This window comes from Narcine bancroftii, chromosome 2 (genome assembly GCF_036971445.1).
Source record: "Narcine bancroftii isolate sNarBan1 chromosome 2, sNarBan1.hap1, whole genome shotgun sequence".
NCBI classification, from domain to species: domain Eukaryota; kingdom Metazoa; phylum Chordata; class Chondrichthyes; order Torpediniformes; family Narcinidae; genus Narcine; species Narcine bancroftii.
Genome location: NC_091470.1, coordinates 372,297,519 through 372,324,205, shown reverse-complemented (window position 1 = coordinate 372,324,205; position 26,687 = coordinate 372,297,519). Strand labels below are relative to the sequence as shown.

The 26,687-nt window shown below is 44.7% G+C and overlaps 1 protein-coding gene across 2 annotated transcripts in view; it reads left to right on the top strand.

Moving 5' to 3' along the window:
- chpf2 (chondroitin polymerizing factor 2) overlaps positions 1–24,992 on the top strand; it is a 29,676-nt gene extending 4,684 nt beyond the window's left edge. For both annotated transcript variants that reach the window (XM_069922639.1, XM_069922638.1), the window contains exons 3-5: positions 11,251–11,815; positions 20,073–20,255; positions 22,240–24,992. In XM_069922639.1, coding sequence (XP_069778740.1) covers positions 11,251–11,815; positions 20,073–20,255; positions 22,240–23,499 — 2,008 coding nt within the window. In that variant the 3' untranslated portion in view covers positions 23,500–24,992. The remainder of the gene's footprint in view (positions 1–11,250; positions 11,816–20,072; positions 20,256–22,239) is intronic.
- The last annotated feature ends 1,695 nt before the right edge of the window (positions 24,993–26,687 follow it).

Genomic DNA, 26,687 nt, shown 5'->3' with positions numbered 1-26,687 from the left:
ACTGGAGGGCTGGTCGAGGGAGGCAGTGTGGATAGAGCTGAAAAATAAGAAGGGTGAGGTTACTATTATGGGGGTATATTATAGGCCTCCAAATGGGGAAATAGGTGAGATGTGCAGGAGAAATAGGGTGGTGTTGGTTGGGGATTTCAATTTTCCAAACATCGATTGGGAAACGTAGTCAGTAAAAGGGCAGGATGGCTTAGTATTTATGCATTGTGTTCAGGTTTGCTTTTTGCAGCAATATGTTGAGATGGCAACTAGAGGGGGAGTGGTGTTAGATCTGTTGTTTGGGAATGCAATGGGGCAGGTGACAGAGGTAAGCATTGGAGAGAACTTCAGATCCAGTGATCATGCTTTAGCTTAATGATGGAAAGGGATAGGTCAGGTCCGAGGTTGAAGGTCTTCGAGTGGGGGAAGGCCAGATTTGGAGAAATGACAAGGGATTTGCAGAGAGTTGTGTGGGTTGATTTTTTTTTGCTGGAAAGGATGAAGAAGAAATTTGGGGGGCATTTAGGAGTGAGATTTTAAGAGTACAGGATCTTTATGTTCCAGTCAGGCCAAAGGGGGAGACTAAAGGTTCAAGGGAGCCATGGTTTTCTGGTGAAATTAAGAAGTTGGTTCAGGACAAGAGGGAGGCCTAAACCAAATATAAAAAACAAGGGATTGAGGAGATGTATGATCGTTACTTAGATTGCAGGAAGAACCTTAAGAGGGAAATTAGAAAGGCAAAAAGAAGGTATGAGGTGTCCATAGTTAATAAGGCGAAGGTGAATCCTAAGGGTTTTCACAGATATGTGAACACTAAAAGGAGGGTTAAGGATAGAATAGGACCACTGGATGATGGGAACGTTGAACTATGTCAGGAACCGTATGAGATGGAAGAAATATTGAACAATTTTTTCTCGTCAGTATTCACAAGGGAAAGGGACAATGGGCAATACGAGATAAGAGAGACAAAGGGCTTAGTTAAGGAAAGGATAGAGATGAGTAAAGTGAGAGTTTTGGAGCTTCTAGGGTCGAAGGGTCGAATGACCTACTCCTGCTCCTATCTTCTATAATTAAGGTGGATAAGTCTCCTGGTCCTGATGGGATTTTTCCCAAGACTTTAAGGGAGATCAGGGAACAAATAGCAGGGGCACTGACAGTGATTTTTCAAAGATCACTGGAGGAGGGGGTGGTACCACAGGATTGGAGCTGGGAGGTGAAGCTGCAGGTGTTTAAGGCATTGGTGAGGTCAGGTTTGGAGTACTGTGCTCAGTTCTGGTCTCCATATTATAGAATGGATATAGATAATGTGGAGAGGGTGCAGAGAAGGTTTACAAGGATTTTCCCTGGCTTTCAGCATCTGGATTACAGGGAGAGATTAAGGAAACTGGAACTTTATTCATTGGAACATAGAAGACTGAGAGGGGACTTGATAGAGGTATTTAAAATTATGAAAGGAATAGATAGACTAGACTTAAACAGACTCTTTCCCTGAGGGTAGGGAAGGTTGGAAAAAGAGGCCATGAGTTAAGGGTAAGGGGGCAACACTTTAGGAGAAATATTAGAGGTGGCTTTTTCACTCAGCGAGTGATGGCAGAATGGAATGATCTTCCGAATGAGATAGTTGCAGCAGGGTCCCTTTTGTCATTTAAGAGAAGGTTGGATGTGCACATGGAGGTGAGGGGGTTGGAGGGTTATTGGCAGACAGCGGGAGGTTTGTGCTAGTGGATTTGTTCTAGTGAACTGGTGCGGACTTGAAAGGCTGACATGGTCTGTTTCCGCTCCGAAAATGGTTATATGGCTGTGTATGGTGACGTTATCCAAATACGGGAATGTTGCCTTTAGTTTGCGATTGTCCACCATGCGGTCCATCTCCCTTTGGAACACTGATACCCCATTCATCCGACTGAATAGCACCCTGAGGGACTGATACAATTGGCTGTCGGTTTCAAAAGCCGTGTCGGGCCTTTCCTCTAGGTGGGATGGGATCTGATGGTATACCGACTTAAGGTCTTTGGTGGAGAAGACCCTATATTGGGATATTCATCATGTCGGTAATTTGGGGTAGGGGGTAGGCATCAAGTAATGTATATCTATTCACAGTATGGCTGTAGTCTGTTACCATCTTCTTCCTCCCCCCCCCCCCCCACCCCCCCTTTTACCACCAGCACCTGTGCTCTTCCAGGGGCTGTTGCTCGGCTCAATGATGCCTTTGGCCAAACACCTCTGGATTTTAGTGAAATGTCTGTCCACTGGGCTACATCTCCTGCTTTTGGCCGCTATTGGTCTGCAATTCTCTGATAAGTGCGGAGGAGGATGGAGCCGAAACATACTGCCCAGCTTACTCTCATTGGCTGAGCTGAATTCCTCCATCTGCACCATGATCAGGGGGTGCGGACCATCAAACTGCATTGTTACACTTTCCAGCTGACACTGGAAGTCTAACCCCGGGATAACTGACGGGCAGAGTTTGGGCATTACCATGATTTTAAAATCTCTCTACTTCCTGCCCCGCACCCTTCAGTTTACCCGACACATCTATGCAAGCTGGCCTTTAGATGCCAGGGATATTCGGCACTTTTCTGGAACCACCTTCAGTGCACAGAGCTTTATTAAGTCTGGGTGGATGAAATTTTTGTTGCACCCTATGCCAAACAAACACCCATGATGTTACCGTTGACCTCAATGTTCATCAAGGATCGTGCAGCTGGTGAGGCCTGTTGTGATCCAGCCTCACGGAGGCCGGGGTTAGGTCCGATTCAGAGTCGCCATTCCACTGTTTTTGACGGTAATATGTTGGACTCGGCGCCTCAGAAGACGGCTGCCTCCAGTGCTCTCACGTGGCTGAGACTGGAGGAAAAGTTAGGGATTGCTGAACTGAAGCTGGAAGTGACGTTAGCGATTGTCGTCTTGATGTCAGCTCCCCCCAAGATGGCGACCTGTCCCTCAGATCGCACGCAGCACTGCTGGTAGTGAGCTGTCCCCGGCACACCTTCGCAGAGTGCAGTTTCTTTTTGCAATTTGAGTCCACTGCGTTCTTGGCCGGGCAGGACTTCCGGCAGTGCCCGCAACACCTGCACTTCCCAGCCCCAGCCGCCGCTGCTGTCAGTATTCGAAACACCCAATCGCCCACAGCCCACAGATGCAAACAAGAGATCCTTTGGGTTGTGGAGGCGCATGAACATCTACATCCCATGCAGCCACCAGCAACGTCTGCGTTGGGCTCCCTGGGTTCAATCGTGAGCATAGTTGGCCGGCAAATTTCTCCCATTATCTGCTGCAGGGTTGATGCAGACCCCAGGGATGCGACTGTTACTGCACCACGTGCTTGGGTCGACTCCACCGTCTGTGGGCTGGGTGACCGGGCATCTTCCTGATTTTGTCCTGTATGCTGAGCTTCCATGGCTTTTGTTTTGGTAATTAAATGTGGTGCACAATAATCACGTTGACGTGATGGGTGATTAAACGGCTTTAATTACCAAAAACCTGAGCATTACTGATACACTACTTGGCCAGGTTCCAGGGTCAGGAGCAAGAGGGGAGAAGGTCCGGGCACGCCAGCCTTTATTAGGAAATCTGGGGAGCAGCCAAGGGAGGGGTTAGGGAAGGTCAGGGAGGTTCAGACTGGCAAATGCTTTTCACCACATTTACTATTGCCATCTTGAATCCAGTTCGCCAGCTCGCCTTAGATCCAACGTGACTTAATCTTATGGACAGGCCTACCTGGTGGGGCCTTGTCACAAGCTTTGTTAGTCAACATAAAGTGATCTATCTTCATCGATTCCTTTGTTACCTCTCCAAAAAAAATCTCAAGATTTTTTCCTCTCAAAAGCAAAGACAAATCACCCCTAATTAATCCCTACCTTTCCAAATGTATATAAATCCTGTCCCTTAGAATCTTCTGCGATAATTCACCTTCTTCTTTGGCTTGGCTTCGCGGACGAAGATTTATGGAGGGGGTAAAAGTCCACGTCAGCTGCAGGCTCATTTGTGGCTGACAAGTCCGATGCGGGACAGGCAGACACGATTGCAGCGGCTGCAGGGGAAAATTGGTGGGTTGGGGTTGGGTGTTGGGTTTTTCCTCCTTTGCCTTTTGTCAGTGAGGTGGGCTCTGCGGTCTTCTTCAAAGGAGGTTGCTGCCCGCCAAATTCACCTACCTTTGATTAAAAGCTCACCAGCCTGTAGTTATCCAGCTAATTGGAGACCACTATCCTGGCAGGCAGGTTTCTAGAGATGTTGGGGAGAGTTTAAACTAGTTTGGCAGGGAGATGGCAATCAGAATGTGAGGGCAGAGATTAGGGTAGAAGGACAAAAGCATGATGCTATGTGCTCTGAGTTGGTGAGGAAGGACAGGCAGGGGATAAAACAGAGGTAGCCAGTTAGAGGGTTTGAAATGTGTCTGTTTCAATGTTGTGGCTGTTACTGAAGCTTGGCTGGAGGAAGGGCAAGATCGGCTGATGCAGGTATCTGAGTTTAAGAATAGGATGGGTGGAAGAGGTGTTTGGGGGTGAGTGGCATTATTGGTCAGGGATAGTATCACTGTTATAGAAAGGGAGAATGCTGCAGAGGGAGTGTCCTCTGAGTCAGTGTGGGTGGAGTCAGAAATAGCAATCATAGCGCTGGGAATCATCTATAGGCCCCCAAATAGCCCTCAGGACACCGAGGAGCAGATAACCAGGTAGAATTTGGAATGGTGCGGGAAATACAGGGTTGTAGTTTATTTTTTTTTCACACTATGAACCATATCAATCAAAATACATACAAACATTTCCCTCTTAAATATACTCAGTGTCATTTTCTCCCCTTTTTAACCCCTACCTTCCCTCCCCTCTCCATACCCATTAAACGTTCAACATATACAATACAATAAAACCATTAAACAACGTCATCACACAATGAAAATAAACAAGAAAATTGTGTCATCACTTTTACACACTGGATCAGGTCATTTTGTCTTCTTCTCATTCTATAATTTTAGGGGGTGGAGGTCCGAGGCAAGCCCTCTCTGTTGTGTTCCACGTACGGTTCCCAAATTTGTTCAAATAATGTGATTTTATTTTTTAAATTATATGTTATTTTTTCCAATGGAATACATTTATTCATTTCCATATACCATTGCTGTATTCTCAGGCTCTCTTCTGATTTCCAAGTTGACATTATACATTTTTTTGCTACAGCTAAGGCTATCATCATAAATCTTTTTTGCGCTTCATCCAGTTTAAGACCTAATTCTTCTTATATTACTTAGAAGAAAGATCTCTGGATTTTTTTGTATGTTGCTTTTTGTGATTTTATTTAATATCTGATTTAGATCTTCCCAAAACTTTTTCACTTTCGTACATGCCCAAATTGCATGTACTATTGTTCCCGTTTCCTTCTTACAGCGAAAACATCTATCTGATCGTGTTGGATCCAATTTTTTAACTTTTGGGGCATGATATATAGCCTGTGTAACCAATTATATTGTATCATGCGTAATCTCGTGTTTATTAAATTCTTCATAGTTCCAGAGCATAACTTTTCCCATATTTCATTTTTTATCTTTGTTTAAATCTTTTTCCCACTTTTGTTTGGGTTTATAGCTTATTTCATCATTTTCCTTCTCTTGCAGCTTGATGTGCATGTTTGTTATAAATCTTTTTATTATCGTTGTTTCTGTAATCACATATTCAAAGCTGCTTCCTTCTGGTAATCTCAGTCTGCTTCCCAATTTGTCCTTTAAGTAGGCTTTCAATTGGTGGTATGCAAACATTGTACCATGAGTTATTCCATATTTGTACTTCATTTGTTCAAATGTTAATAAATTATTTCCCAAAAAACAATTTTCTATTCTTTTAATTCCTTTTCTCTCCCATTCTCTAAAGGAGAGGTTATCTGCAATCTTCAAAAAGATATCTTGCATAAACTTTTGATCCTCTATCAGACATTTTATCATTACATATCTCCCTGCTGGATCTATTATTTCCTCCTCTATTTTGATTGGTACATTTTTACTGATTAATATAGCGACACCTCTGGCTTTTGAATTATATGATGCTGCCGTTACGTGTCCTACCCAGTCTCTCTTTAATTTATTATGTTCCACTTTAGTTAGATGCGTTTCCTGCGCAAATGCTATATCTATTTTTTCTTTTTTCAGTAAATTTAATAGCTTCTTCCTTTTAATTTGGTTATGTATTCCATTAATATTTATAGTCATATAGTTCAACATGGCCATCTCATACTCTGTTTACACCTCATTTCCACTTAGGGTTGTAGTTAAGGGTGATTACAACTTCCCTAATATTACTGGTACATGCTGACTGCAAGAGGGATGAATGGGGCTGAATTTGTCAGGTGTGTCCAAGAAGGATTCCTGACACAGGATGTGGATCGGCCAACTAACAGAGAGGCCATACTGGATCTGCTTCTGGATAATGAACCTGGACAGATGGCGGACCTCTCATTGGGGGAGCATTTCGGTGAGAGTGACCATATCTCCCTTAGCTTCAACAGAAGCTAGGAAAAGGATAAAAACAGTCATACTGGGAAAGAGCTTAACTGGGGAAGGGGCAATTATGAAGGGATGAGACAGGAACTAGCGAGAATAAATTGAAAGCAGATGTTTAAGGGTGAAAACTCAGAAGTAATGTGGAGGAAATTTAGGGACTACTTGTGCAGGGTTCGGGATAGGTTTGTCCCACTGAGATAAGGAAAAGATGGTAGGAAAAGGGAATCGTGGCTGATGAAACAGGTCAGGCAACTGGTCAAAAGGAAGAAGGAAACATACATTAGATATAGGAAGCAGGAAAGACTCATGAGAAGTACAGAACAACGATTATCTGAAATAGTTGAGACCAGGCCCATTTTGGATAAACATTTTCTTTAGAGAACTGGTCATTTTTAAAAAACAGACCAGTAGCAAATCACTTGCAACAGTGTTTATACAACAAAAAACAAGGTAAGGTTTTTTAAGCATTAAAGTTTAATTCTCACTAAAAAAGGTTTTTTAAGCATTAAAGTTTAATTCTCACTAAAAAAGGTTTTTTAAGCATTAAAGTTTAATTCTCACCAAAAAAATGCTGGCCGCTGCCGATCATTGACACTTCCCCACCGAGGCCCCACTCGTGCCAAGAACCCAAGGATCCCACTCCTGCCCAGGACCTTGAGGTCCCTGCTGCCGCTGCCAGGAGTCTGACGTCCCCAGTCATTTCGACTCCAAAAAAAAATTTGGATAACTAAGGATTGGAGTTGTACTGTAGCCAGGAAGGAGCTTAAGAAAGGGGGCATGAGAAGGCCTGGGTATGTAGAATTAAAGAGAACCCAAAGATGTTCTACGCATATGTGAAGAAGAGAAGGATGATGAGATGAAGGTGGGGCCGCTAAAGGATAAAGGAGGAGATGTGTGGCTGGAGGTAGAGGAGGTCCTAACTGAATAGTTTGCTTCAGTATCACAAGAGAACCTTCATCAGGGTGAGGTCAAAATTGAACAGGCCTGTGTTCTGGACAATGTGGAGATTAAGGAAGTGGAAGTGTTAGATGTTCTTTAAAACATCAAGATTGATAAGTCCCTGGGAACGGACATGATATACCCCAGGCTGCTGTGGGAAGTGAGAGACAAGATAGCTGAGGCAGTAGCTATGATTTTTTTGGTTGAAAACTTTATAATTTTAAAATACATATATATATATATAAAAAACAAACAGAAATAAACAAAGCCTACCTCCCACCCCCCACCCACAACAGACCCCCCCTCAAGGGGAGCAAAAAAAAACTTATCAGTTAATTACATACCCAGTGTGATCTGTCAAACTTACAATAAAAAAAATTAAGATATTTCCAAACCCATTAATTTCAAATAAGGTGACCACATCTGACTAAAAAAAAGAATAATTGTTATGCAAATTATATGTTATTTTCTCCATATAAGTACAAGATCTCAACTCATTATGGTGGCGGGCTATATTTAATTCCACATTATCTTTCCATGTAATCGCAATACATTTCAGCGCTACCGCTAATCCTAAACGAACAAACGGCGTCTGAAACTTGTCCAACCCTAAACCAGTAACTAAAGATACAGTATAACCCAACAAAAAAAATTAATGGATCCAATGGTAATTTGATCTTAAATAATTCTTCCAAAAATACTTCAATTTTTTTACAGAATGGTTGAACCTTATCACAAGACCAAACTGCGTGTACAAATATTCCAGTATGAAGTCCACACCTAAAACATAAATCTGAATGACTAAAACCATACCTTTTTAACCAAGCAGGTTTCATTAAGAATAGGTATGCTTCAGATAATATTCTTAGATTGATTCCTTTGATCAATGCGTCGAGACATCAGCCCATCCAACCAATGATTGTCGCACTTGATGTGGAAGTAGCTGTGATCTTTGAGTTCACTTTGGCTACAGGGGAGTTGTTGGAGGATTGGAGAATGGCAAATATAGTCCCCTTGTTTGAAAAAGGTAATGGGGAGAATCCTGGGAATTATAGACAGGTGAGTCTTACGTCAGTGGTGTCCAAACTAATGGAGAGGATTCTTAAGGATAGAATCTATGAGCATTTGGAGAAGTCCAGTTGACTCAAGGATAGTCAGCATGGCTTTGTGAAGGGAAGGATGTGCCTCACAAGTTATTTGAGATTTTTGAGGAGGAAACAAAAGAAATTGATGAGGGTTGGGAGGTAGATGTGGTTGACATGGATTGTAGCAAGGCACTTGATAAGGTCCCCCATGAGAGACTCATCTAGAAAGTCATGAGGCCCGGGATCAGTGGAACCTTGGCTGTGGGGATAAAAAATTGGCTTGTAAGAAGAAAGTAGAGAGTAGTAGTGGAAGGAAAGTATCTGCCTGGAGGTCGGAGATTAGTGGAGTGTCGCAAGGATCTGTTCTGGGACCCCTGCTCTTTGAGATTTTTGTAAAGGACCTGGATAAAGAGGCAGAAGGATGGGTCAGGAAGTTTGAAGATGAGTTTGGAGGAGTTGTGGATGGAGCTGAAGTTTCTCGAAAGTTGCAAGAGGATATAGACATGATGCAGAGTTGGGCAGAAAAGTGGCAGATTGATTTCAATCTGGATAATTGTGAGATGATGCATTTTGGAAGGACCAACCAGAAGGCTAAATACAGAGTTAAGAATCAGTTACTTAGGACTATGGATGAACAGAGGGACATTGGGGTTTAAATCCATACATCAAAGTCACCACACAGGTTGATGGGATTTATTAATAGGGGAATTATATTCAGGAGTAGAGACATCATGTTGCAACTCTACAAATCTTTGGTAAGAGTATCGTGTTCAGTTCTGGTCACCTCACTATAGGAAGGTTGTGGAAGATCTGGAGAGGGTGAAGAGAAGATTTCCCAGGATGTTGCCTGGATTGGCAAGGTTAGACAAGCTAGGACTTTTCTCTTTGGAGCATAGAAGGATGAGAGGAGACTTGATAAGGTCTACAAGGTTATGACAGCCAATACCTGTTTCCCAGGGCAGGATCAGCATATGCCAGAGGACATCTGTACAAAGTGAAGGGAGGGATGTTTAGGGGAGACATCAGGGGTAGTTGTGGGTGCCTGGAATGCCTTGCCAGAGATGGTGGTGGAGGCTGAAACATTGGGCACATGACTACCGCCAGTGGGCTGATATCGCCTCAAACCGTGCATCTTGGCGCCTCACAGTTCGGTGGGCAGCAACCTCCTTTGAAGAAGACCGCAGAGCCCACCTCACTGACAAAAGACAAAGGAGGAAATACCCAACACCCAACCCCAACCAACCAATTTTCCCCTGCAACCGCTGCAACCGTGTCTGCCTGTCCCGCATCGGACTTCTCAGCCACAAACGAGCCTGCAGCTGACGTGGACTTTTACCCCCTCCATAAATCTTCGTCCGCGAAGCCAAGCCAAAGAAGAAAAGACACATGGATGAAAGAAAAATGGAGGTTATAGGTTCAGGAGGGTTTAGTATTTTATTTTAGGAAGGAATATATGGGTTGACACAACATTGAGGGCCAAAGGGCGTATTGTTGTATGTTCTATTCCCTGCTGCCTTTCATAAATAAAGGACCATTAGTTATCCTGCAGTCTGCTAGGACCTTGTCTGTAGCTAGCAAAAATGGAAAAATCTCCATCAGGGTACCACCAATCTCCTTATTTGTTTCATATATCATTCTGGTCCTCGAGATGTGGCCACCCTTCCAAGCAATTCAACTCCACCTTCCTAAGATAGTATTTTTTGAAGCAAGTGTTATTGGATAGTTTTGTGTTCTTGAAGTCGTACAGCTTGGAAGCAGACACTTCAGCCTAACTCATCCATTCTGACCAAGTTTTCTACTGAAGATAGTCGCATTTGACGAATATCCCTTTAATCCTTTCCTATCCATGAACCTGTCTAAATGTATTTTAAATGTTGTAATTTTATCCACCTCGACCACTCTCTGCCACCTTATTCCATATTTGCACCACCCTCTATGAAAAGTTACCTTCAAGCTCCTTTAAATCTTTCACCTTGTATTTGGTTACAAAGGATGCGATGGTTGGGAAGGGAGGAGTGAACCAGTGAGTAACTGGGAAAGCAATTTCCTTGGTACCTACCTCTTTGACCCCTGCTCCACTTGTGCCCACATCTCCTTTACCACCATTTGGGGCCCCATACAGTCCTTCCAAGTGAAGCAACACTTCACTTGTGAATCTGCAGGGATCATCTACTCCATCCGATGTTCCCACTGTGGTCTCCTCTATGTTGGTGAGACTGGATGCAGACTGGGAGATCATTTAATTGAGCGTCTTGGTTCTGCCCGTTACAATAGAGAGATCTCCCAATGGCCATCCATTTCAATTCTGTGCCTTATTCCCGTGCCGACTTGTTGCCCTCCAGACTGAAACCACGTGGAAATCGGAGGATCAAATTGTATTCCATATGGGTGCCCTCCAGCTGGATGGCATTAACCAACTTTTCTGATTTCCATTAGCCCCACCCCCAACTATCCATGATTCTTCTTTCCTCCAGCTCTGCATTCACCTCCCCGATCATTTCTCACCCTTCCTATCTATCCACGTCCAATTGTGGCCTTTTGCCTGTTGGCCTGTGCTCCTTTCTTGCCATTTCTTCCCTCCTCCCAAGCCTTTTAATTTATGTGCCTCTCTGCTTTTCACTTGTACCTTGAAGAAGGGCTCAGACCTGAATCTTTGCATGACCTGCTGAGTTCTTCCAGCATTTGTGTTTTTACGACTTTCATTTTTTCACTCCACTGTGTTTGAAGTTCACTGTATGTTTCTTCCACCAGAACACGTTACATCCATACAGAGCTGGGAATCCGTGAGCGACTGTTTGTTGGTGTGTTTACATCCAAAGCTGCCCTGAGCACGCTGGCTGTGTCTGTTAATCGGACAGTAGCTCATCACTTCAACAGACTGGTTTACTTCACTGGGTTTCGCAACACCAAGATACCACATGGTATGCAGGTAGTGTCCCATGGGGATGACCGACCTGTGTGGCTCATGTACCGGACCATCCAGTACATCCATGAACATTATGGTAACGAGTACGACTGGTTTTACTTAACTCAGGACAACACGTACACGGAGGCGGAGCGCATCAAGTCTCTTGTTTCCCACCTGAGCATCAACAATGACTTGTATTTGGGGCGGCCGGAGGAATTCATCGGTGGTGACCCTGACTCACGCTACTGCCATGGAGGTTATGGATACGTGTTATCACGGAGCGTTCTTATCAAGCTTCAGCAGTACCTGGACAGCTGTCGCAATGAAATCCTGAGTGCACGATCAGACGAGTGGCTTGGTCGTTGTATAATAGACTTCATTGGCATCAGCTGTGTTGATAAGCACAAGGTCAGTCACCAGTGAAACCTCACTGCTATTCATTTGTGTGGAGGTGGCAAATTTTGCTATTTTTGATGTGATTAAGGGAAGACATTGTGATCCAAAGAGGAAGAGCAGCTGGGCAACCCTTCAACATGAAGGGTGATAGCAACCAGGAGCTCTGCAAGGTGCTGGGGCTGTTTATAACTAATAGCCACATCAGTGTAAAAGATATGGAGCCTGGAGGGGGGGGGGTGGGGGTGCGTGCAGAAGGGTCATCGGTGGGGCGAGGGGGGGTGTTTGGCAGGGCATGGGGGGGACAGTGGGCTCGGGGGGGGTCAATAGGGGTACAGAGTGTCTGAATTCTCCTCCAACACTTCTGCAGTCCGCGTAGCCACACACAGTCCAGTCCAAACCATCAACAGCCCAAGCTCCAGGCCTGAATGTCTGACATGAACAGGATCCCTTCAGGACCCTCTCGGATCCTGGTTCTGAAACCTGGTACACCTTCAGCCAGTCTGTGTGTTCTTCATCCTCAGAGCCCCTCATTTCTCTGCCGCCATGGTCATAGTCCTGCGGGTCACGCGCCAGTCCTCTACTTCCCCGGAGTCTGTAACCCCTTGGCTGCTGCCGATCGTGGGTTCCGCCATCTTGGGTGCAAACCCCACCGTTGTGGGATTTTTAAATAAACATATACTTGGCTCCATTTACAGGCTGATTAAAGCTTGTATGGAGCTGATGATGGTTGGACTCAGCGTGAGAGCTGTGACTCTGCTCTCCACGGATCCGCCCAGCAGCGTCACTGCCATCACAGCAGCATCACTTTTTAGCGCCAACGATACTTTGCATTCCCCCCCCCCCCCCCCCGCAAAAGAGAGGAATGTCTTAAATTACTTAGATTAACCAAATATCTAACACACTGACAGTGAAGTACTGGATTAGGTGCTGAACCTCCTGTGAGCTATCAAATGGTGCTTTTATCCATGGTGGAGATAATTAGTCATTGAATGACACGGCTTTAATTTTAATGCATTACTGATCTGCACAGCTATGTTTGTAACACAGAGACCAGGCCAGTTCCACAATTAATCTGGGTCTGTGCTAAAGTAGTCAACAAAAGGGTGCTCAAACTGGCTTCCATTCTCCAAATTTTCACTACGAAAGAGGCAAAGCATCTTTCCTGACCGTTACTTAAAGATCCTCAGTTCTCTGGGATTACAGATACTGTTCAAGTTTGCCCTCGACAGTGCCAAAGCACCATGGTCCAATCAGCCTGCTGCCATGCATTCTGGGCTGTCATTCTTTGCTAAGGAGAGAGAGAAAGAGCCTTTGTATCTTTGAAGTAGTAATTCACTGAATGTCAGTCTGTCCAAGAAAAGGGCAATCGATCTGGGCAAAGAAAAATTAGCCACTGCATTTTGTTTGTTGTTTTAAGAGAAGGTACTGATCTGAATATTTCCATCATTTCTGTGCCGTGAATAGAGCTAGTTGCAGAAGGTCATTTTAACCGGGCAGAGCTGAGCAAACCTCTTTTAGTAAACAGCATTTATTCGTGCCAAAATGTGTTGGAAATAGAAAAATTAGACCCAGAAAATTATGAATGTACCTGGTTCGTCTTTTTCAACATTTATCTTAATCGCTGTTCATGCAGTTCTAATAAAACGTCCACATGGTTTTCTTTCAGCTCAACCAGTAAGCAAAAATGTTTCTCTCCCACTAAAGTTGAATCCTAATCTATGTTTATCTATGCATCCTAATGCTCTTCTATGTTTTTCAGTTGCTGACTTGAATTGTGACTTGGCCTCCTGACTCCCAGTACATTTTCCAGCTGTGCCATGGGTTAATTAAGGAAAATCATGATTAACAAGGATGTTGCCAGGACTCAGGGGGCCTGAGATACAGGGAGAGGTGGAGCAGGCTCGATCTTTATTCCTTGGAGTGCAGGAGGGTGAAGGAGGAAAATCATGGGAGGATAGATTGGGTGAATTCCAAGTAGGGAAATGGGTAACCAAAGGACATAGGTTTAAGGAGACAGGGGAGAGAGTCAGAGGAAACAAGGATGTTTTATAATTCAGCTGTTCCCTGCTACTCTTGTGCTTCTTTACAAAGAGGGGCCTGAGAGTTCTAAACACTCTGAGCACCATTGGCATGAACAGCTTATTTTGATCAGCTTATTTCTGGTTGTGTTTGTAAAGGCACAGGTGACAGAGTTTGTTAACCCAACCCACTGATGAGGCAACACTGGATGATGCAGTCTTCGTGAAGCCACAATCATCTTTGGTTCCTGGCGCAAGCGTCGTAATCTTGTCAATAATTTCACTGTCTTCTGTGACATTGTGTTCAACTTTAATAGTGATTTGACATGTAAAATAAAATTGGGGAACATTTATAACACAGGAACAGAGAGAGGCCTTCAGTCCTTTAGTCATATAATGCATGGATAAATTATACCAAAAGTACAGGAGGAACTCAGTAAGTTTCACAGCGTCCTCAAGAGGTGAAGATACATAACTAATGTTTCAGTCCTGAGCTCTTCGTCAAGGTATGAACAAAAGCAGGCGAGTGTCTGAAAAAAAAAATATAGGGGGAAGAAGGGGCAGGGGGAAGAGCACAGGCCAACAGGCCCATATAGATGGACAAGGATAGAAGGGCAGGAGAAAAAAGCTGAGAAATGATTGGCTCTGTGAATGCAGAGGGAAAGAGACAAGAGAAGGGGAGCTGGAAGAAAGGAGACCTAGGATTAGGGAACAAGAGTGACGGGGTGGGGAATGGGCAGAGGTCAGTGTTAATGCCGTCAGGTTGGAGGGTGCCGAGATGGAAAATGAAAACAATCACAATGTCTTCAGGTTTTCGTGTTTCACTCAAAGTTAGATAAGGAGATCAAAAAGGCTTTCAGCACATTGGCCTTCATCAGTTGGGAGGTCATGTTGCAGACGTTCAAGACGTTGGGGAGGCCCCGTTTGGAGTACTGTGTTCAGTTTTGGTCACCGTGCTACAAGAGCGATGTCAGGCTGGAGAGGGTGCAGAGAAGATTTACAAGAATGTGGCCAGGACTCGGGGGCCTGAGCTACAGGGAGAGGCTGAGAAGCTTTATTCCTTGGAGTACAGGAAGATGAGGGGTGATCTCACAGAGGTGGACAAGATCACTAGAGGAATAGATCAGGTGAATCCAGAGTAGGGGAATGAGTAACCAGAGGACAAGGGTTGAAGATGACGGGGAGAGATTTGACAGGAACCTGAGGGGTAACTTTTTTTTTTTACACACAGAGGCTGGTGAATGTATAGAATGAGTTGCATCCTCTGCCCCCTCTCCATAGCTTGCACATCCTTCCTGTAATGAGGTGACCAGAACTGAACACAATATTCTAATTGTGGTCTCACCAGAGATTTGTAGAGTTGTAACTTCACCTCAATCCTTTTATTTATGAAGCCCAGCATCCCATAAGGCTTCTTAATGAACTTAGGCCTTCCTATCAACTTGTGCGGTGACTTTAAGGGATGTATGGATTTGGACCCCAATGTCCCTCTGGTCATCCCACACTCTTAAGTAACTGACCATTAACACTGCACTTAGCCTTCTGGTTTGTCCTTCCAAAATGCATCACCTCACACTTATCTGGATGAAACTCCATCTGTAACTCAGGCCCTCCAGTCCCAGTAATATCCTGGTGAATCTTTTGTGTACCCATTCCAGTTTATTGACATCTTTCCAACAGCTGGGAATCCAGAACTGTACACAATACTCTACCAAGTGTGGTCTCACCAACATCTTCCGCAGTTTTAACATATCGTTCCAACTAATTCCAAGAATAACCCACATGTTTAACATCTTCAATATTTGGACACTCAGGAGCCTCTCCATCAGTGCACAGTCCCTCAGCTACAAAATGAACAAATCCAAAAATCCCCGAAGCTGGCCTCACAGAAGTGATATGAGTTTAAATTTTTAAAATTTTAATTACTTTTTTTTAAATGTAGACATACCATGTAGGCATGGTAACAGGCTCTTTTGGCCCACGAGCCTGTGTTGCTCAATTACACTGATTGACCTACACCCCCTAGAACATTTTGAATGAAGGGAGGAAACCGGAGCCCCCGGGGAAAACCCACGCAGACATGGAGAGAACATACAAACTCCTTACAGACAGCATGGGATTCAAATCCAAGTTGCTGGCGCTGTAACCATGTTGCACTAACTGCAATGCCGACCGTGCCACCCCTATATTATCATATGCAAGTACAATTTAAGCCACAAGACAGAAAAACAGATAATAAATATAATAGGAGAGAAAAATATTCAGTTAGTGCATAAAGAATGATATTGTCTGCAAAGTGCTGAGAGGCATAGATAGGGTGGACAGCCAGCGCCTGTTTCCCAGGCCAAGAATAGCAAACACCAGAGAACATCTGTACAAAGTGAAGGGAATGAAGTTTAGGGGAGTCCTCACTTATCCCTGATGCCTCCCCTTGCCAGGGTGGTCGTGCAAGCTGAAACATTGGGGGCATTTAAGAGACTCAGGCCTGTGGATGAAAGAAAAATAGAGAGTTACGGGGTAGGAAGGGTTTTTTAATGGTAGAAATATATGGGTTGGCCCAACATCGTGGGCCGAAGGGCATTTACTGAGGTGTAGTGTTCTATTTCAATTGTGCAGACAGATCTTTTGGTGATAGTTTATGGTTAGGGTAGTATTGCGAGGTTCACAAGTCTGACAGCTGTTTGAGGAAAAGAAGTTCTTGACCTAGAAGGCGTGTACTTTGGCGAAGAACACACAAATGATGCTTGCCTTCATTCCTCAGGGCATTGAGGTTAAACGCAGGAACGTCTAGATGAGACATCATGAAGCTTCGGTTGGATCACAGTTGGAAAACTGTGTGCAGTTCCACACTACAAAAAGGATGATATTACACTGGAGAGGGTGCCAAGGACTAGCGGAATGATGCTGCATCACAGACATGAAGGGCCAAATGGCCTGTTTTCTGTGCTGTTGTTTTCTATGGTTCTTGGTCATCCACAATAGGATTATTGGCCAGCACGTGTTCCGCAGCCTTCTAAGCCTTGTTGATTCAAATGCTTATCCAAATGCTTCTTTAAGTGTGAGAGTGTTTGCTTCCAGCATCATCTTGGGTCATCCATCCTGATTACTACTATTCTCTGGGCCATGTGGCCCTTCAAGTCTGTGCTGAAGCATCATTCAGCTAGTCCCACAGACCTGCACCCAGTCCATAATCCTCCAGACCACTCTCACCCATGTATCTAACCAATTTATTCTTAAAACCTAAGAGTGAGCTTGCATTTATCATGTCAGATGGCAGCTTGTTCCAAACTCCCACCACTCTCTAAGTGAAGTTCCCCCTAAGCTTTTCACCCTAAAGCTACGTCCTCTTGTATTTATCTATCCCAATCTAAGTGGAAAGAGCCTACTCACATTTACTCTGTCTATTCCCCTCAATTTTGTAATAATACAAAGAGATTGGGATTGCGTGAATAATGTAAACAAACACAGGCATCGATTAACATACGTAAACTGAACCTTCCAACTTCTTAAAAGCTAAAATGAAGAGAATCAAATTTTATTACAAAGGTATTGCCAAAAAAACAAACAAAAAGAGAGAATAAAAGTTAGGCTACCATATTTCACTGGTTAAACAATTATTTTGTCATCAACTCTGCTCCTCTACATTCAAAGAAAAGTTAAGAGGATTCAGAAAGGATTTGAAATGTTGAATAAATGGTCTCTACATCTCTTCAAATTTAACCAAAGGGTGAATAGTACCTCTTTCCTGATGACAGCAGTGAGAACAGAGCGGGTGCTGGGTGGTGTGGATCCTTGATGATTGCTGCTGCTCTCTGCCCAGCAGCGTTCCCTGTAGATATACTTGATAGAGGGGAGGGTTTTGCCTGTGATGTCCTGGGCTGTATTCACTATCTTTTGGGGGGCTTAACACTCAGGGATATTGGCATCCCCATACCAGACCGTGATGCAGCCAGTCAGCACACTTTCCACCACACCCCTGTAGAAATTTACACTGTTTCTGGTGTCATACCAAACCTCTGCAAACTCCCCCAAGGAAATAGAGATGCTGACATGCTTTCTTCATGATACCATTAGTGTGTTGGGTCCAGGAAAGATCCACCGAGATAGTGACTCCCAAGAACTTGTTCTTTGCTCACCCTCTCCACCTCTGTTCCCCCACTGATCACAGGATTGTATATCTCTGACTTGTCAGGGTGAGAAACTTTAAGAAACAAATCTTCGTTAAGTAAATGAGATTCAAGCTTTAAGATTCAAAATTCCTTTATTGTCATGTGCTGGGATTGTATCAGGTTCATGGAGGGATGAGTCTAGGCACAAGTTTCACAGCCAAGGGTAACTTTGTTGTACACAGAAGGGAATTAAACAGGGGAAGATGTCAAACAGTACTCAAAGTACTAATATAACTAGATAGGCATTCACATTGGACCCGGTGGAGTCTGATACCAGTGGCTGCTTACCCCACTCTCTCTCAAGACAGGAACTTCCACACACTCCTGGTTCCCTGAACCAATGGTGGTGCAGATCCCTCCAAGTATTGTTCTAACACAATACTACAGCCCAGCTGAGTGTAGTTACACCTTACACACGTCTCCTCCTCTGAAGTCCACAGCTACTACCTGGCATGGCTGGCACCAAATGGCAGAAGACAGTGAACTATTGCACATGTTGGACTTTATGGTGTTGTGTGTTGGACATCTGACTAATGTTGATGCTCAGTTATTCAAATGAGCCAATGGTTAGGTGGGTGGGATTTAACCTTGATTGGCAGGTGATGCGACTTCTGACTAGGTACTAGATGGAGATCATGTGATCCTCTGCAATCCACATATAACATCATGTAATAGGTCAGAACAAGTAATATTACACAAAATTACTTTCTTCCTACTGTAAGGCAAAGAGTCATCATCGGTGTTGCCGGTACCCCTTGCAGTATGAGAGAAAGAGAAGCAAAAGAGAGTCACTGAGTGTTCGTGGATTGGCCTCCAGCACTCCTGCAGCCACACAGACTCCTGTATGATCCATCAGCATCCCGAGCTCCAGATGTAAACCTCCCAAACAATCAGGAATTATTGAGGGAATAGTCTGTTTGGTGGGAAAGATGACTGTTATTCTGGAAAGTACGGAGTGAGGAAATGAGAACCATCTACAGTAATCTAGCATAGAATATAATAGCACAGAAACAGGCCCTTTTTGTCTGTGCCAAACTTTTTTTTTGCCTAGTCCCACTGACCTGCACTCAGTCCATAGCCCTCCATACCCCTCCTAACCATGTATCCGTCCAAAATGTTAACATTGAGCCAACATTCACCACTTCAGCTGGAAGCTCATTCCACACTCTCACCACTCTGTGTGAAGTATCCCCTAATGTTCCCCCTAAACTTTTCCCCTTTCACTCTTAATCCGTGTCTATCCCCCTCATAATTTTAAATCCCTCGATCAAATCTCCCCTCATTCTTCTATGCTCCAGGGAATAAAGTCCTAACCTGTTTAACCTTTCTCTGTAACTCAGTTTCTGAAGTCTGGGCAACATCCTAGTAAATCTTCTCTGCACTCTTTCTATCTTATTGATATCCTTCCTGTAGTTCGGTGACCAGAACTGCACACATGACCTCAAATTTGGCCTCACCAAGGTCTTATCCAACTTTAACATAACATTACAACTCCTGTACTCAGTACTTTGAGTTATGAAAGCCAATATGCCAAAAGCTCTCTCTACAACTCTATCCACCTGTGACACTGCTTTCAGGGAATTTTGTATCTGTATTCTCAGATCCCTCTGTTTTACCCCACTCCTCAGTGCCCGACCATTCACCGTGTACGTCCTTTCTTGGTTTGTCCTTCCAAAATGCAACATCTCCCACTTGTCTGCATTGTGAGGACCTGGCAGCACTGTGAGGCAAAATGCTAAAAGCTACAATCATGAACATGCCACCAGTGCATTTAGAAACCAAAATATAATTTGGAATAACCAAGGAGGGTTTAAGAAAGGAAATTTGCAATTGACAAATCTGTTGGAGGATTTGAAGCCGTAATGGACTGAGTAGATAAGGGGACCAGTGAAAGGAATCTAATCTGGCCCCATTCCCCACTATGCTGTGGTTCGGATGACTGCTACACTCTGGGTTGATGCAGGAAAGACAATTGCAAGAGAGGATGCTTTGCTGTGGAGGGAGAGATCTTGCTGCTGACCCCAGGCTTGGTAAACCAGCCATATCCAACATGGGTATCTCATGAATTGTTTGCTGTTCCAGGGCGTACATTACCACTCCTTCCAACTGGGCAAAAACACAGACCCGGATAAAGAGGACGATGAAGAATTCACAAAAGCCTTCACGGTTCATCTGGTGTCGGATCCTACGTTGATGTATCGTCTCCATCGCCGATTCAGTGAAATTGAACTGGAAAAATCGTATCAGGAAATCGGAGAACTCCAGGTAACGTTGGGCTGACATTCGCACTGCTAATTCTGAGGGCCATTAGCACAAGGGTGACTCCAGATGCTCCAGTTTCCTCATCCCCGAGACGTTTGGATTGATGGTCTCGACTAGTGGACACAGTTACATTTGCAAAGTCTAAAAAATATTTAGGCAGGTAAGGGAGTGCGGGGCGGGGGTGGGGGGGTCAGAGTTGGATATGGTCCATGGGACTAGGCAAAATAATAGTTTGGCACAGACTAGAAGGGCCTGTTTCTGTGCTGCACTGGTCTATGGTTCGATGATAGGTGAATTGGCGACGCTAAATTGCCCTTGGTGTGTCTGAATTTTGTTGCACAAAAATAAACCCTTCAGCCCAAATAGCCCATGCTGATCAAGCCAGACCCATTTGCCTGCGTTGGCCCATTTCTCTCTCAATTTTTAAGATGCCTTTATTGTCCATGTAATAATACAAAAATATAATATCGCACAAAATTTCCTTCTGCCTGTCTTAAGGCAGACAAGGAGTTGCCATTAGCATTGCCCGGTGCCTCTTACTGAACAAGGGAAAGAAAAGCAAAAGAGAGTTCCTTCAGAGTCACTGAGTTTCCATGGATTTGCCTCCAGCCCTCCTGCAGCCAACCTGAGCTCTAGATCCAAACCTTCCACACAATCAGGAAGCTTTCGGGAACCCTTCTTGCCCTCAGCACCCTCATGAATCCCAGTTCCACGGGTCTCTCCACTGTAATTCACCGTCGGACTGTAGCCTGTGTGGGTCCCTCAGCCATTGAGCCCTTTGCTGGCCTGCTACCATGGTAAACCATCCGTTGAGGTCCTTCAGTCACTGAGCCCCTCGCTGGTAAACTGCCGTCCTGCAGGGTCGTCTCCTTTTCCTTCTCCACGGAGGGTATTTTCCCTGTTGCTGGTGCCGTATCCATCTACCTGTCTAAATGTCTTTTAAACCTTGTAATCATACCTGTCTCTACCACTTCCTCTGAGAGCTCGTTCCACCAGCCTCTATGTGGAAAAACTTGCCTCACAGGCCCCCTTGAAATGAACTCTGTACACTCTGCTTTTAGATTCTCCTACTCTGGGAAAAACACTGTGACTATCCATCTTATGATTGTCTAAACCTCTCTGCCTCTGTCACTCCAGGGAAAATAGTCCCAGCCAATCCGGTCTCTTTGAGTAACTCAGTCCTGGCAGCATCCACTTGAACTTTTCCTGCTCTTTCTTCAGCTCCATCACGTTCTTCCTACAGTGCGGAACCAAAATTGCACATAATTCCCCAAGTCCAGTTTTACCAACATCGTGACACGCCAATTCTTGTACTCAGTGCCACACTGGATGAAGCCAGGCGTGCCAGTCGATGCCTTCACCCACCTTTATCACCTCTTTCAGAGAACTGTGTACATACTCCAAGGTCCCTCAACACTCCCCAGGGTCCTGGCGTTCAGTTTATGGTAGAATAGTTTGGGGGACGGGATGTGTGGTGAGAGTTGAAGGAAATATAGGAAGAATAAAATGGGATTAGTTTAGGATTAGTGTAAATGGGTGAGGTCGATGATTGCACAGGCTTGATGGGCCGACCAGCCATTCTTAATATTCTCAACCGGGCCCAATAGCAACCCTTCCCAGGGAGGGCACAGCATATTTCAGCAAAAGCCTTGTTTTCTTTTCACTTCGTGTAACAAATGTTTTTTTATGTAGTCAGTAGGAGAGAAGTACGGAAGAAACCAAAACTTGACTGCTTCACAGGAAGAGAGGGCCATAAACATTGAGCAGAGTCCTAAAGGATGGGAAGTTTGGGGGGGTGGGGTCTTAGTTGATAAAAGATTGAGAACGGCTATATTAAGCAATGATTCAAGGAAAAGTGAATGGATACAAAATGAGTACCTCAAATTGTGCACCAGACTACTGCTTCCTAATATCGTGCATCTGATTCTCTGCTTTGTATATTTGGCTATCATTCCCACAGCACTCATCTCTAACCTTGGTGTTGCAGGTGGAAATAAAGAATCTGAGCAAACTGACTCCAGAAGGGGAAGTGGGAGCAACTTGGCCAATTGGTATCAATCCACCATTCAAACCCAAAACCCGCTTTGAAGTCATCAGCTGGGACTATTTCACAGAAGAGCAGATTTACTCGTGCGTCGAAGGGGCTCCAAAGTGCGAGCTCTGCGGCATCAACAAGGCGGACATCAGCGACATTATCGAGACAGCCGTGCAGCAGCTGAATAGGAAGTACCAGCCCCTGCTGCACTTCCAGAAGCGGCAGCTGCTCAACGGCTATCGGCGATTCGACCCAACTCGTGGCATGGAGTACACACTGGACCTGGTGCTCGAAGCCCATACCCAGAAGGGCTACAGCCGGGCCATTGCAAAACGTGTCAACCTGCTCCGGCCGCTCAGCAAAGTGGAGATCATCCCCATGCCATACGTGACTGAAGCCACCCGTGTTCAGGTCATTCTGCCCCTGACAGTCCACGAGCAGGACTACGTGGGCAATTTCCTGGAAGCTTACTCTATGAATGCCCTGGACCTGCACGATAACATGCTGCTGACGTTCCTTTTTATCTACAACCCTTTTGATGCCCAGCGTGTGAGCCAGAACGATGTATTTGCGGGGGTCAAGTCAGCCATCGGCGAGATCGAGAAGAGGTATACTGATGTAAAAATCCCCTGGATAAGTGTCAAGACAGATATCCCTTCCCAGGTCAAGATTATGGATATCATCTCCAAGAAGCACCCGGTAGACACCTTGTTCTTCATTGCCAGCGTCTGGACTGAGATCAACGGTGAGTTCCTCAACCGTTGCCGGATGAACACCATAAACAATTGGCAGGTCTTTTTCCCCATCCACTTCCAAGAGTACAACCCTGCCGTCATCTACCGCGAGCAGCAGACCCCTTCTTCCGCTGAGTTTGTTAAGGATGGCCACTTTGACCGGCGCACATTCAACGAGGCCTGCTTCTTTAACTCTGATTACATGGCAGCCCGAATGAAGATGGCAGCTGACATCCTGGACAACGACGAGCTGCTGGAGAGCATGGAAGTATATGACGTCTTCATCAAGTACTCCAGCCTGCACATCTTCCGGCCGGTGGAGCCAGCCTTGGTGCAGAAGTACAGCTACCGACTGTGCAACCCGAGGCTGAGCGAGGAGCTGTATCACCGCTGTGTGCTGAGCAACCTGGAAGGGCTGGCGTCACGCTCCCAGCTGGCCTTGGCTATGTTCGAGCAAGAACAGGCCAATAGCACCTAGGACTGGCTTTGTGACAAGGACTAATGTAAGGCTTGTCTGTGCAGTATTTTATTAGTGAAGCCCGTTACTCTGGGCACTGTAGTTTGGCTTAGCCTCTGGGACCTAGGTTCAGTTCTGACTTGTTTAACCAAAGGCAGTGGGAATTTGGAAGTTTGCCCATCAAAAAGAAGCTGTAGAGACTGGGGGTCATGGAAAATGTAATCTAATTCCAGATTGATGAATTTTGAGCAGGCAAGATCAAGGCATTCCAGGTTTCGCTCTGTCCATTCATTGCTTTTGTCATCACAAATTTAGCATCACCCAGCCATTGATGAGTGGTTTTTCTCGACTGAACTAGTGTCTTTAGTCAGGGTCACGTGGTGCTGATCTGACCAGGAAGTGCTCCATCTTCAGCCTGGGCATCTTTCAATACATTCCAGAAATTGCACTGGAGTCAAACTCTGCAACATTCCTCATCTCAGTCATGTTTCCAGCTTGTTCTCTAAACCTAACAAATCAGCGAGAACCAAATTATCCATCAAAACTTTTAAAATTAATTTTTTAAAAAAAAATGCCTCATATGGGTTATGTAGGAATATAAGCAATAGGAAGTAGGCCATGCGGGCCGTCAAGTCTCCTCCGCTATTCAGTGAGATCATAACTGATCTGATTTGACCACATTATGGCCTCTTCCCTGAAATCCTAATCATATTCTAATCTAATCTTTCAGTGACCCGAGCCCTGCATCCACTCAACCCACTCAGTGAATCCCCTCTCAGGGCAGTTGTGCAGCAGTTAAGTTCTATGACGAAGAGCCTAGAGCCTGGATTAATAACCCAGACTGGTGTTCAGGTCTCACCATGGAAACTTTGTAAATTCAGTTGATCAAAAACAATTGGGATGTTAGCGTAGTAGTTAGTGCAACACGGTTACAGCGCCAGCGATGGGGACCGGGGTTTGAATCCCATGCTGACTGTAGGGAGTTTGTACTTTCTCTCCGTGTCTGCGTGGGTTTTTCCCGAGGGCTCCAGTTTCCTCCCACCCTTCAAAACATCATTTGGGTGTAATTGGGTGGCACGGCCTTGTGGGCTGAAAGGGCCTGTTACTGTGCTGTATGTCTGAATCTAAAATGGAAATTGTCAAGAACAGCCACCTAGTTCACTCATGTCTTGGGGAAGTAACATTTCGTCTTTGCTCGTCTGTGCGTGTGCGGACCCACCCCATGTGGTTTGACCATCATCCCGGTAATGAGTAACTATGTACGCCGCTCCTCCACCGCTCTTACTGGCACACGGTTTTTAATTTACCTGCATGTTAAAATCCAGTTTGAACTTTGTTACCATTAATCTTCTACCCTGTTGTTTGTTCACCATATTGGTTTTCTATGAAAATTTAAATCCAAAATGGCACGAGAGAGGGGCGACTTTTTGCAGGCTGCAAAAACGGAGCTTTTCACTTATCTTTGTGCATGTGACAAGAAACTAAACTCTAATAAAACCACAGTTTAAGGGCAATTAATGGTGTTGCCTTTGACACCCAGATCCCAAAAAATGAATGCTCTGCAGCAACTTGGTCACCTCCTGGCTCATTATGGAGATGTCGCACCCATTTGATTTATTTGGGGAAGGATGCAAGAAGCATTCCTGAACGTTTAAGTGACGTGAGTTTTGAGATTTCCAGCCAACCCAATCTCCTCAGTCTTGCCTGCTTCATTCATTGGTTCACTTCTGAAACAAGACTGTGGGTTGAATGAATACGTGGAATGATGTTGTGCATCAATAACTCTCTCCTTGGTTTGCCAGATCAGAGAAGAATGTAAGTGAGCTGCACAGATCAATAGGTGATTGATAACAGAACTCATCTCAGGCAGCTAAGACATGTGCTGCAATTGGCCTCTGTGAGGGAAGGACAAGTGTCAGTATTGGAGCCATAGAATGGCGGAATGATAGCTGACAGAACAAGGCCAATCTGCTCATGCCAGCACTTCATTAGAATTTTCCAATTAGCCCCCTTGTTGCTCCTTCCCTGCTAATAATTTTCTCTTTAAATATTGATCTAATTCTGCTGTATGTGGACTTGGATATGTATGTAGAGGCGTGATTGGTAAGTTTGCAGATGGTGTTGTGGACAATGAGGAAGGTCATCTAAAACTACTGCAGAATAGAGATCAGGTCAATAGAGCATTGGCAGAGAGAATGTAATCCTAACAAATACAAGGAGATGCAATTTCCAGTCAAATAGGTGTAGAACAGTGTTTTTCAACTGAAGTAATCCCTTACTAACCACAGAGCACCTATGGTATTGGTGCTTAGGAATGTGGCCAAACAGAGCTAGGAATTCAATCCCATAATTCCCAGAAAGTGGCAACGGAGGTGGAAGGACTGCAGAAGTCCATGGCATTAAATAAATGGACAGCCTTGTATTTGTCGAGAGGCAGTTCAAATGTGCACCTTCACCTCCAAACACTCTGGGCCAAAGCCATCGCCTACCTACCCTGATGGTGAGACCTCTGTTCATCCACACTCTTAATTAACTGACCATTAACCCTGTACTTAACCCCAGGATCCCTCTGTTCATCCACGTTCTTAATTAACTGACTGTTAACCCTGTACTCAACCCCAGGATCCCTCTGTTCATCCACGCTCTTAATTAACTGACCGTTAGCCCTGTACTCAACCCCACGATCCCTCTGTTCATCCACATTGTTAAATAACTGTTCGTTAACCCTGTACTCAACCCCAGGATCCCTCTGTTCATCCACGTTCTTAATTAACTGACCGTTAATTGAGTGAGAAGTCTGAGGAAATGGGGGAAATTTTGAATGATTTCTTTGCCTCGGTATTCACTAGGGAAAAAAATGTTGAACCAGTTGAAGTAAAGAAAAATAGTGGGGAGGTCATGAAGCATATAAGGATAACCGAGGAGGTAGTGATGGCTGTGTTAAAAAAGATAAAGGTGGATAAATCTCCCGGACCGGACAAAATATTCCCTAGGACACTCAGGGAGGCTAGTGGACAGTTAGTGGGGCCATTAACAGAGATATTTAGGACGTTACTGGTCACGGGGGTAATGCCAAAGGATTGGAGGGTGGCGCATGTGGTTCCTCTGTTTAAGAAAGGGTCTAAATGCAAACCTGGGAATTATAGGCCTGTAAGTCTGACGTCTGTGGTGGGTAAGTTGATGGAAAGTGTTCTGAGGGATGCTATTTA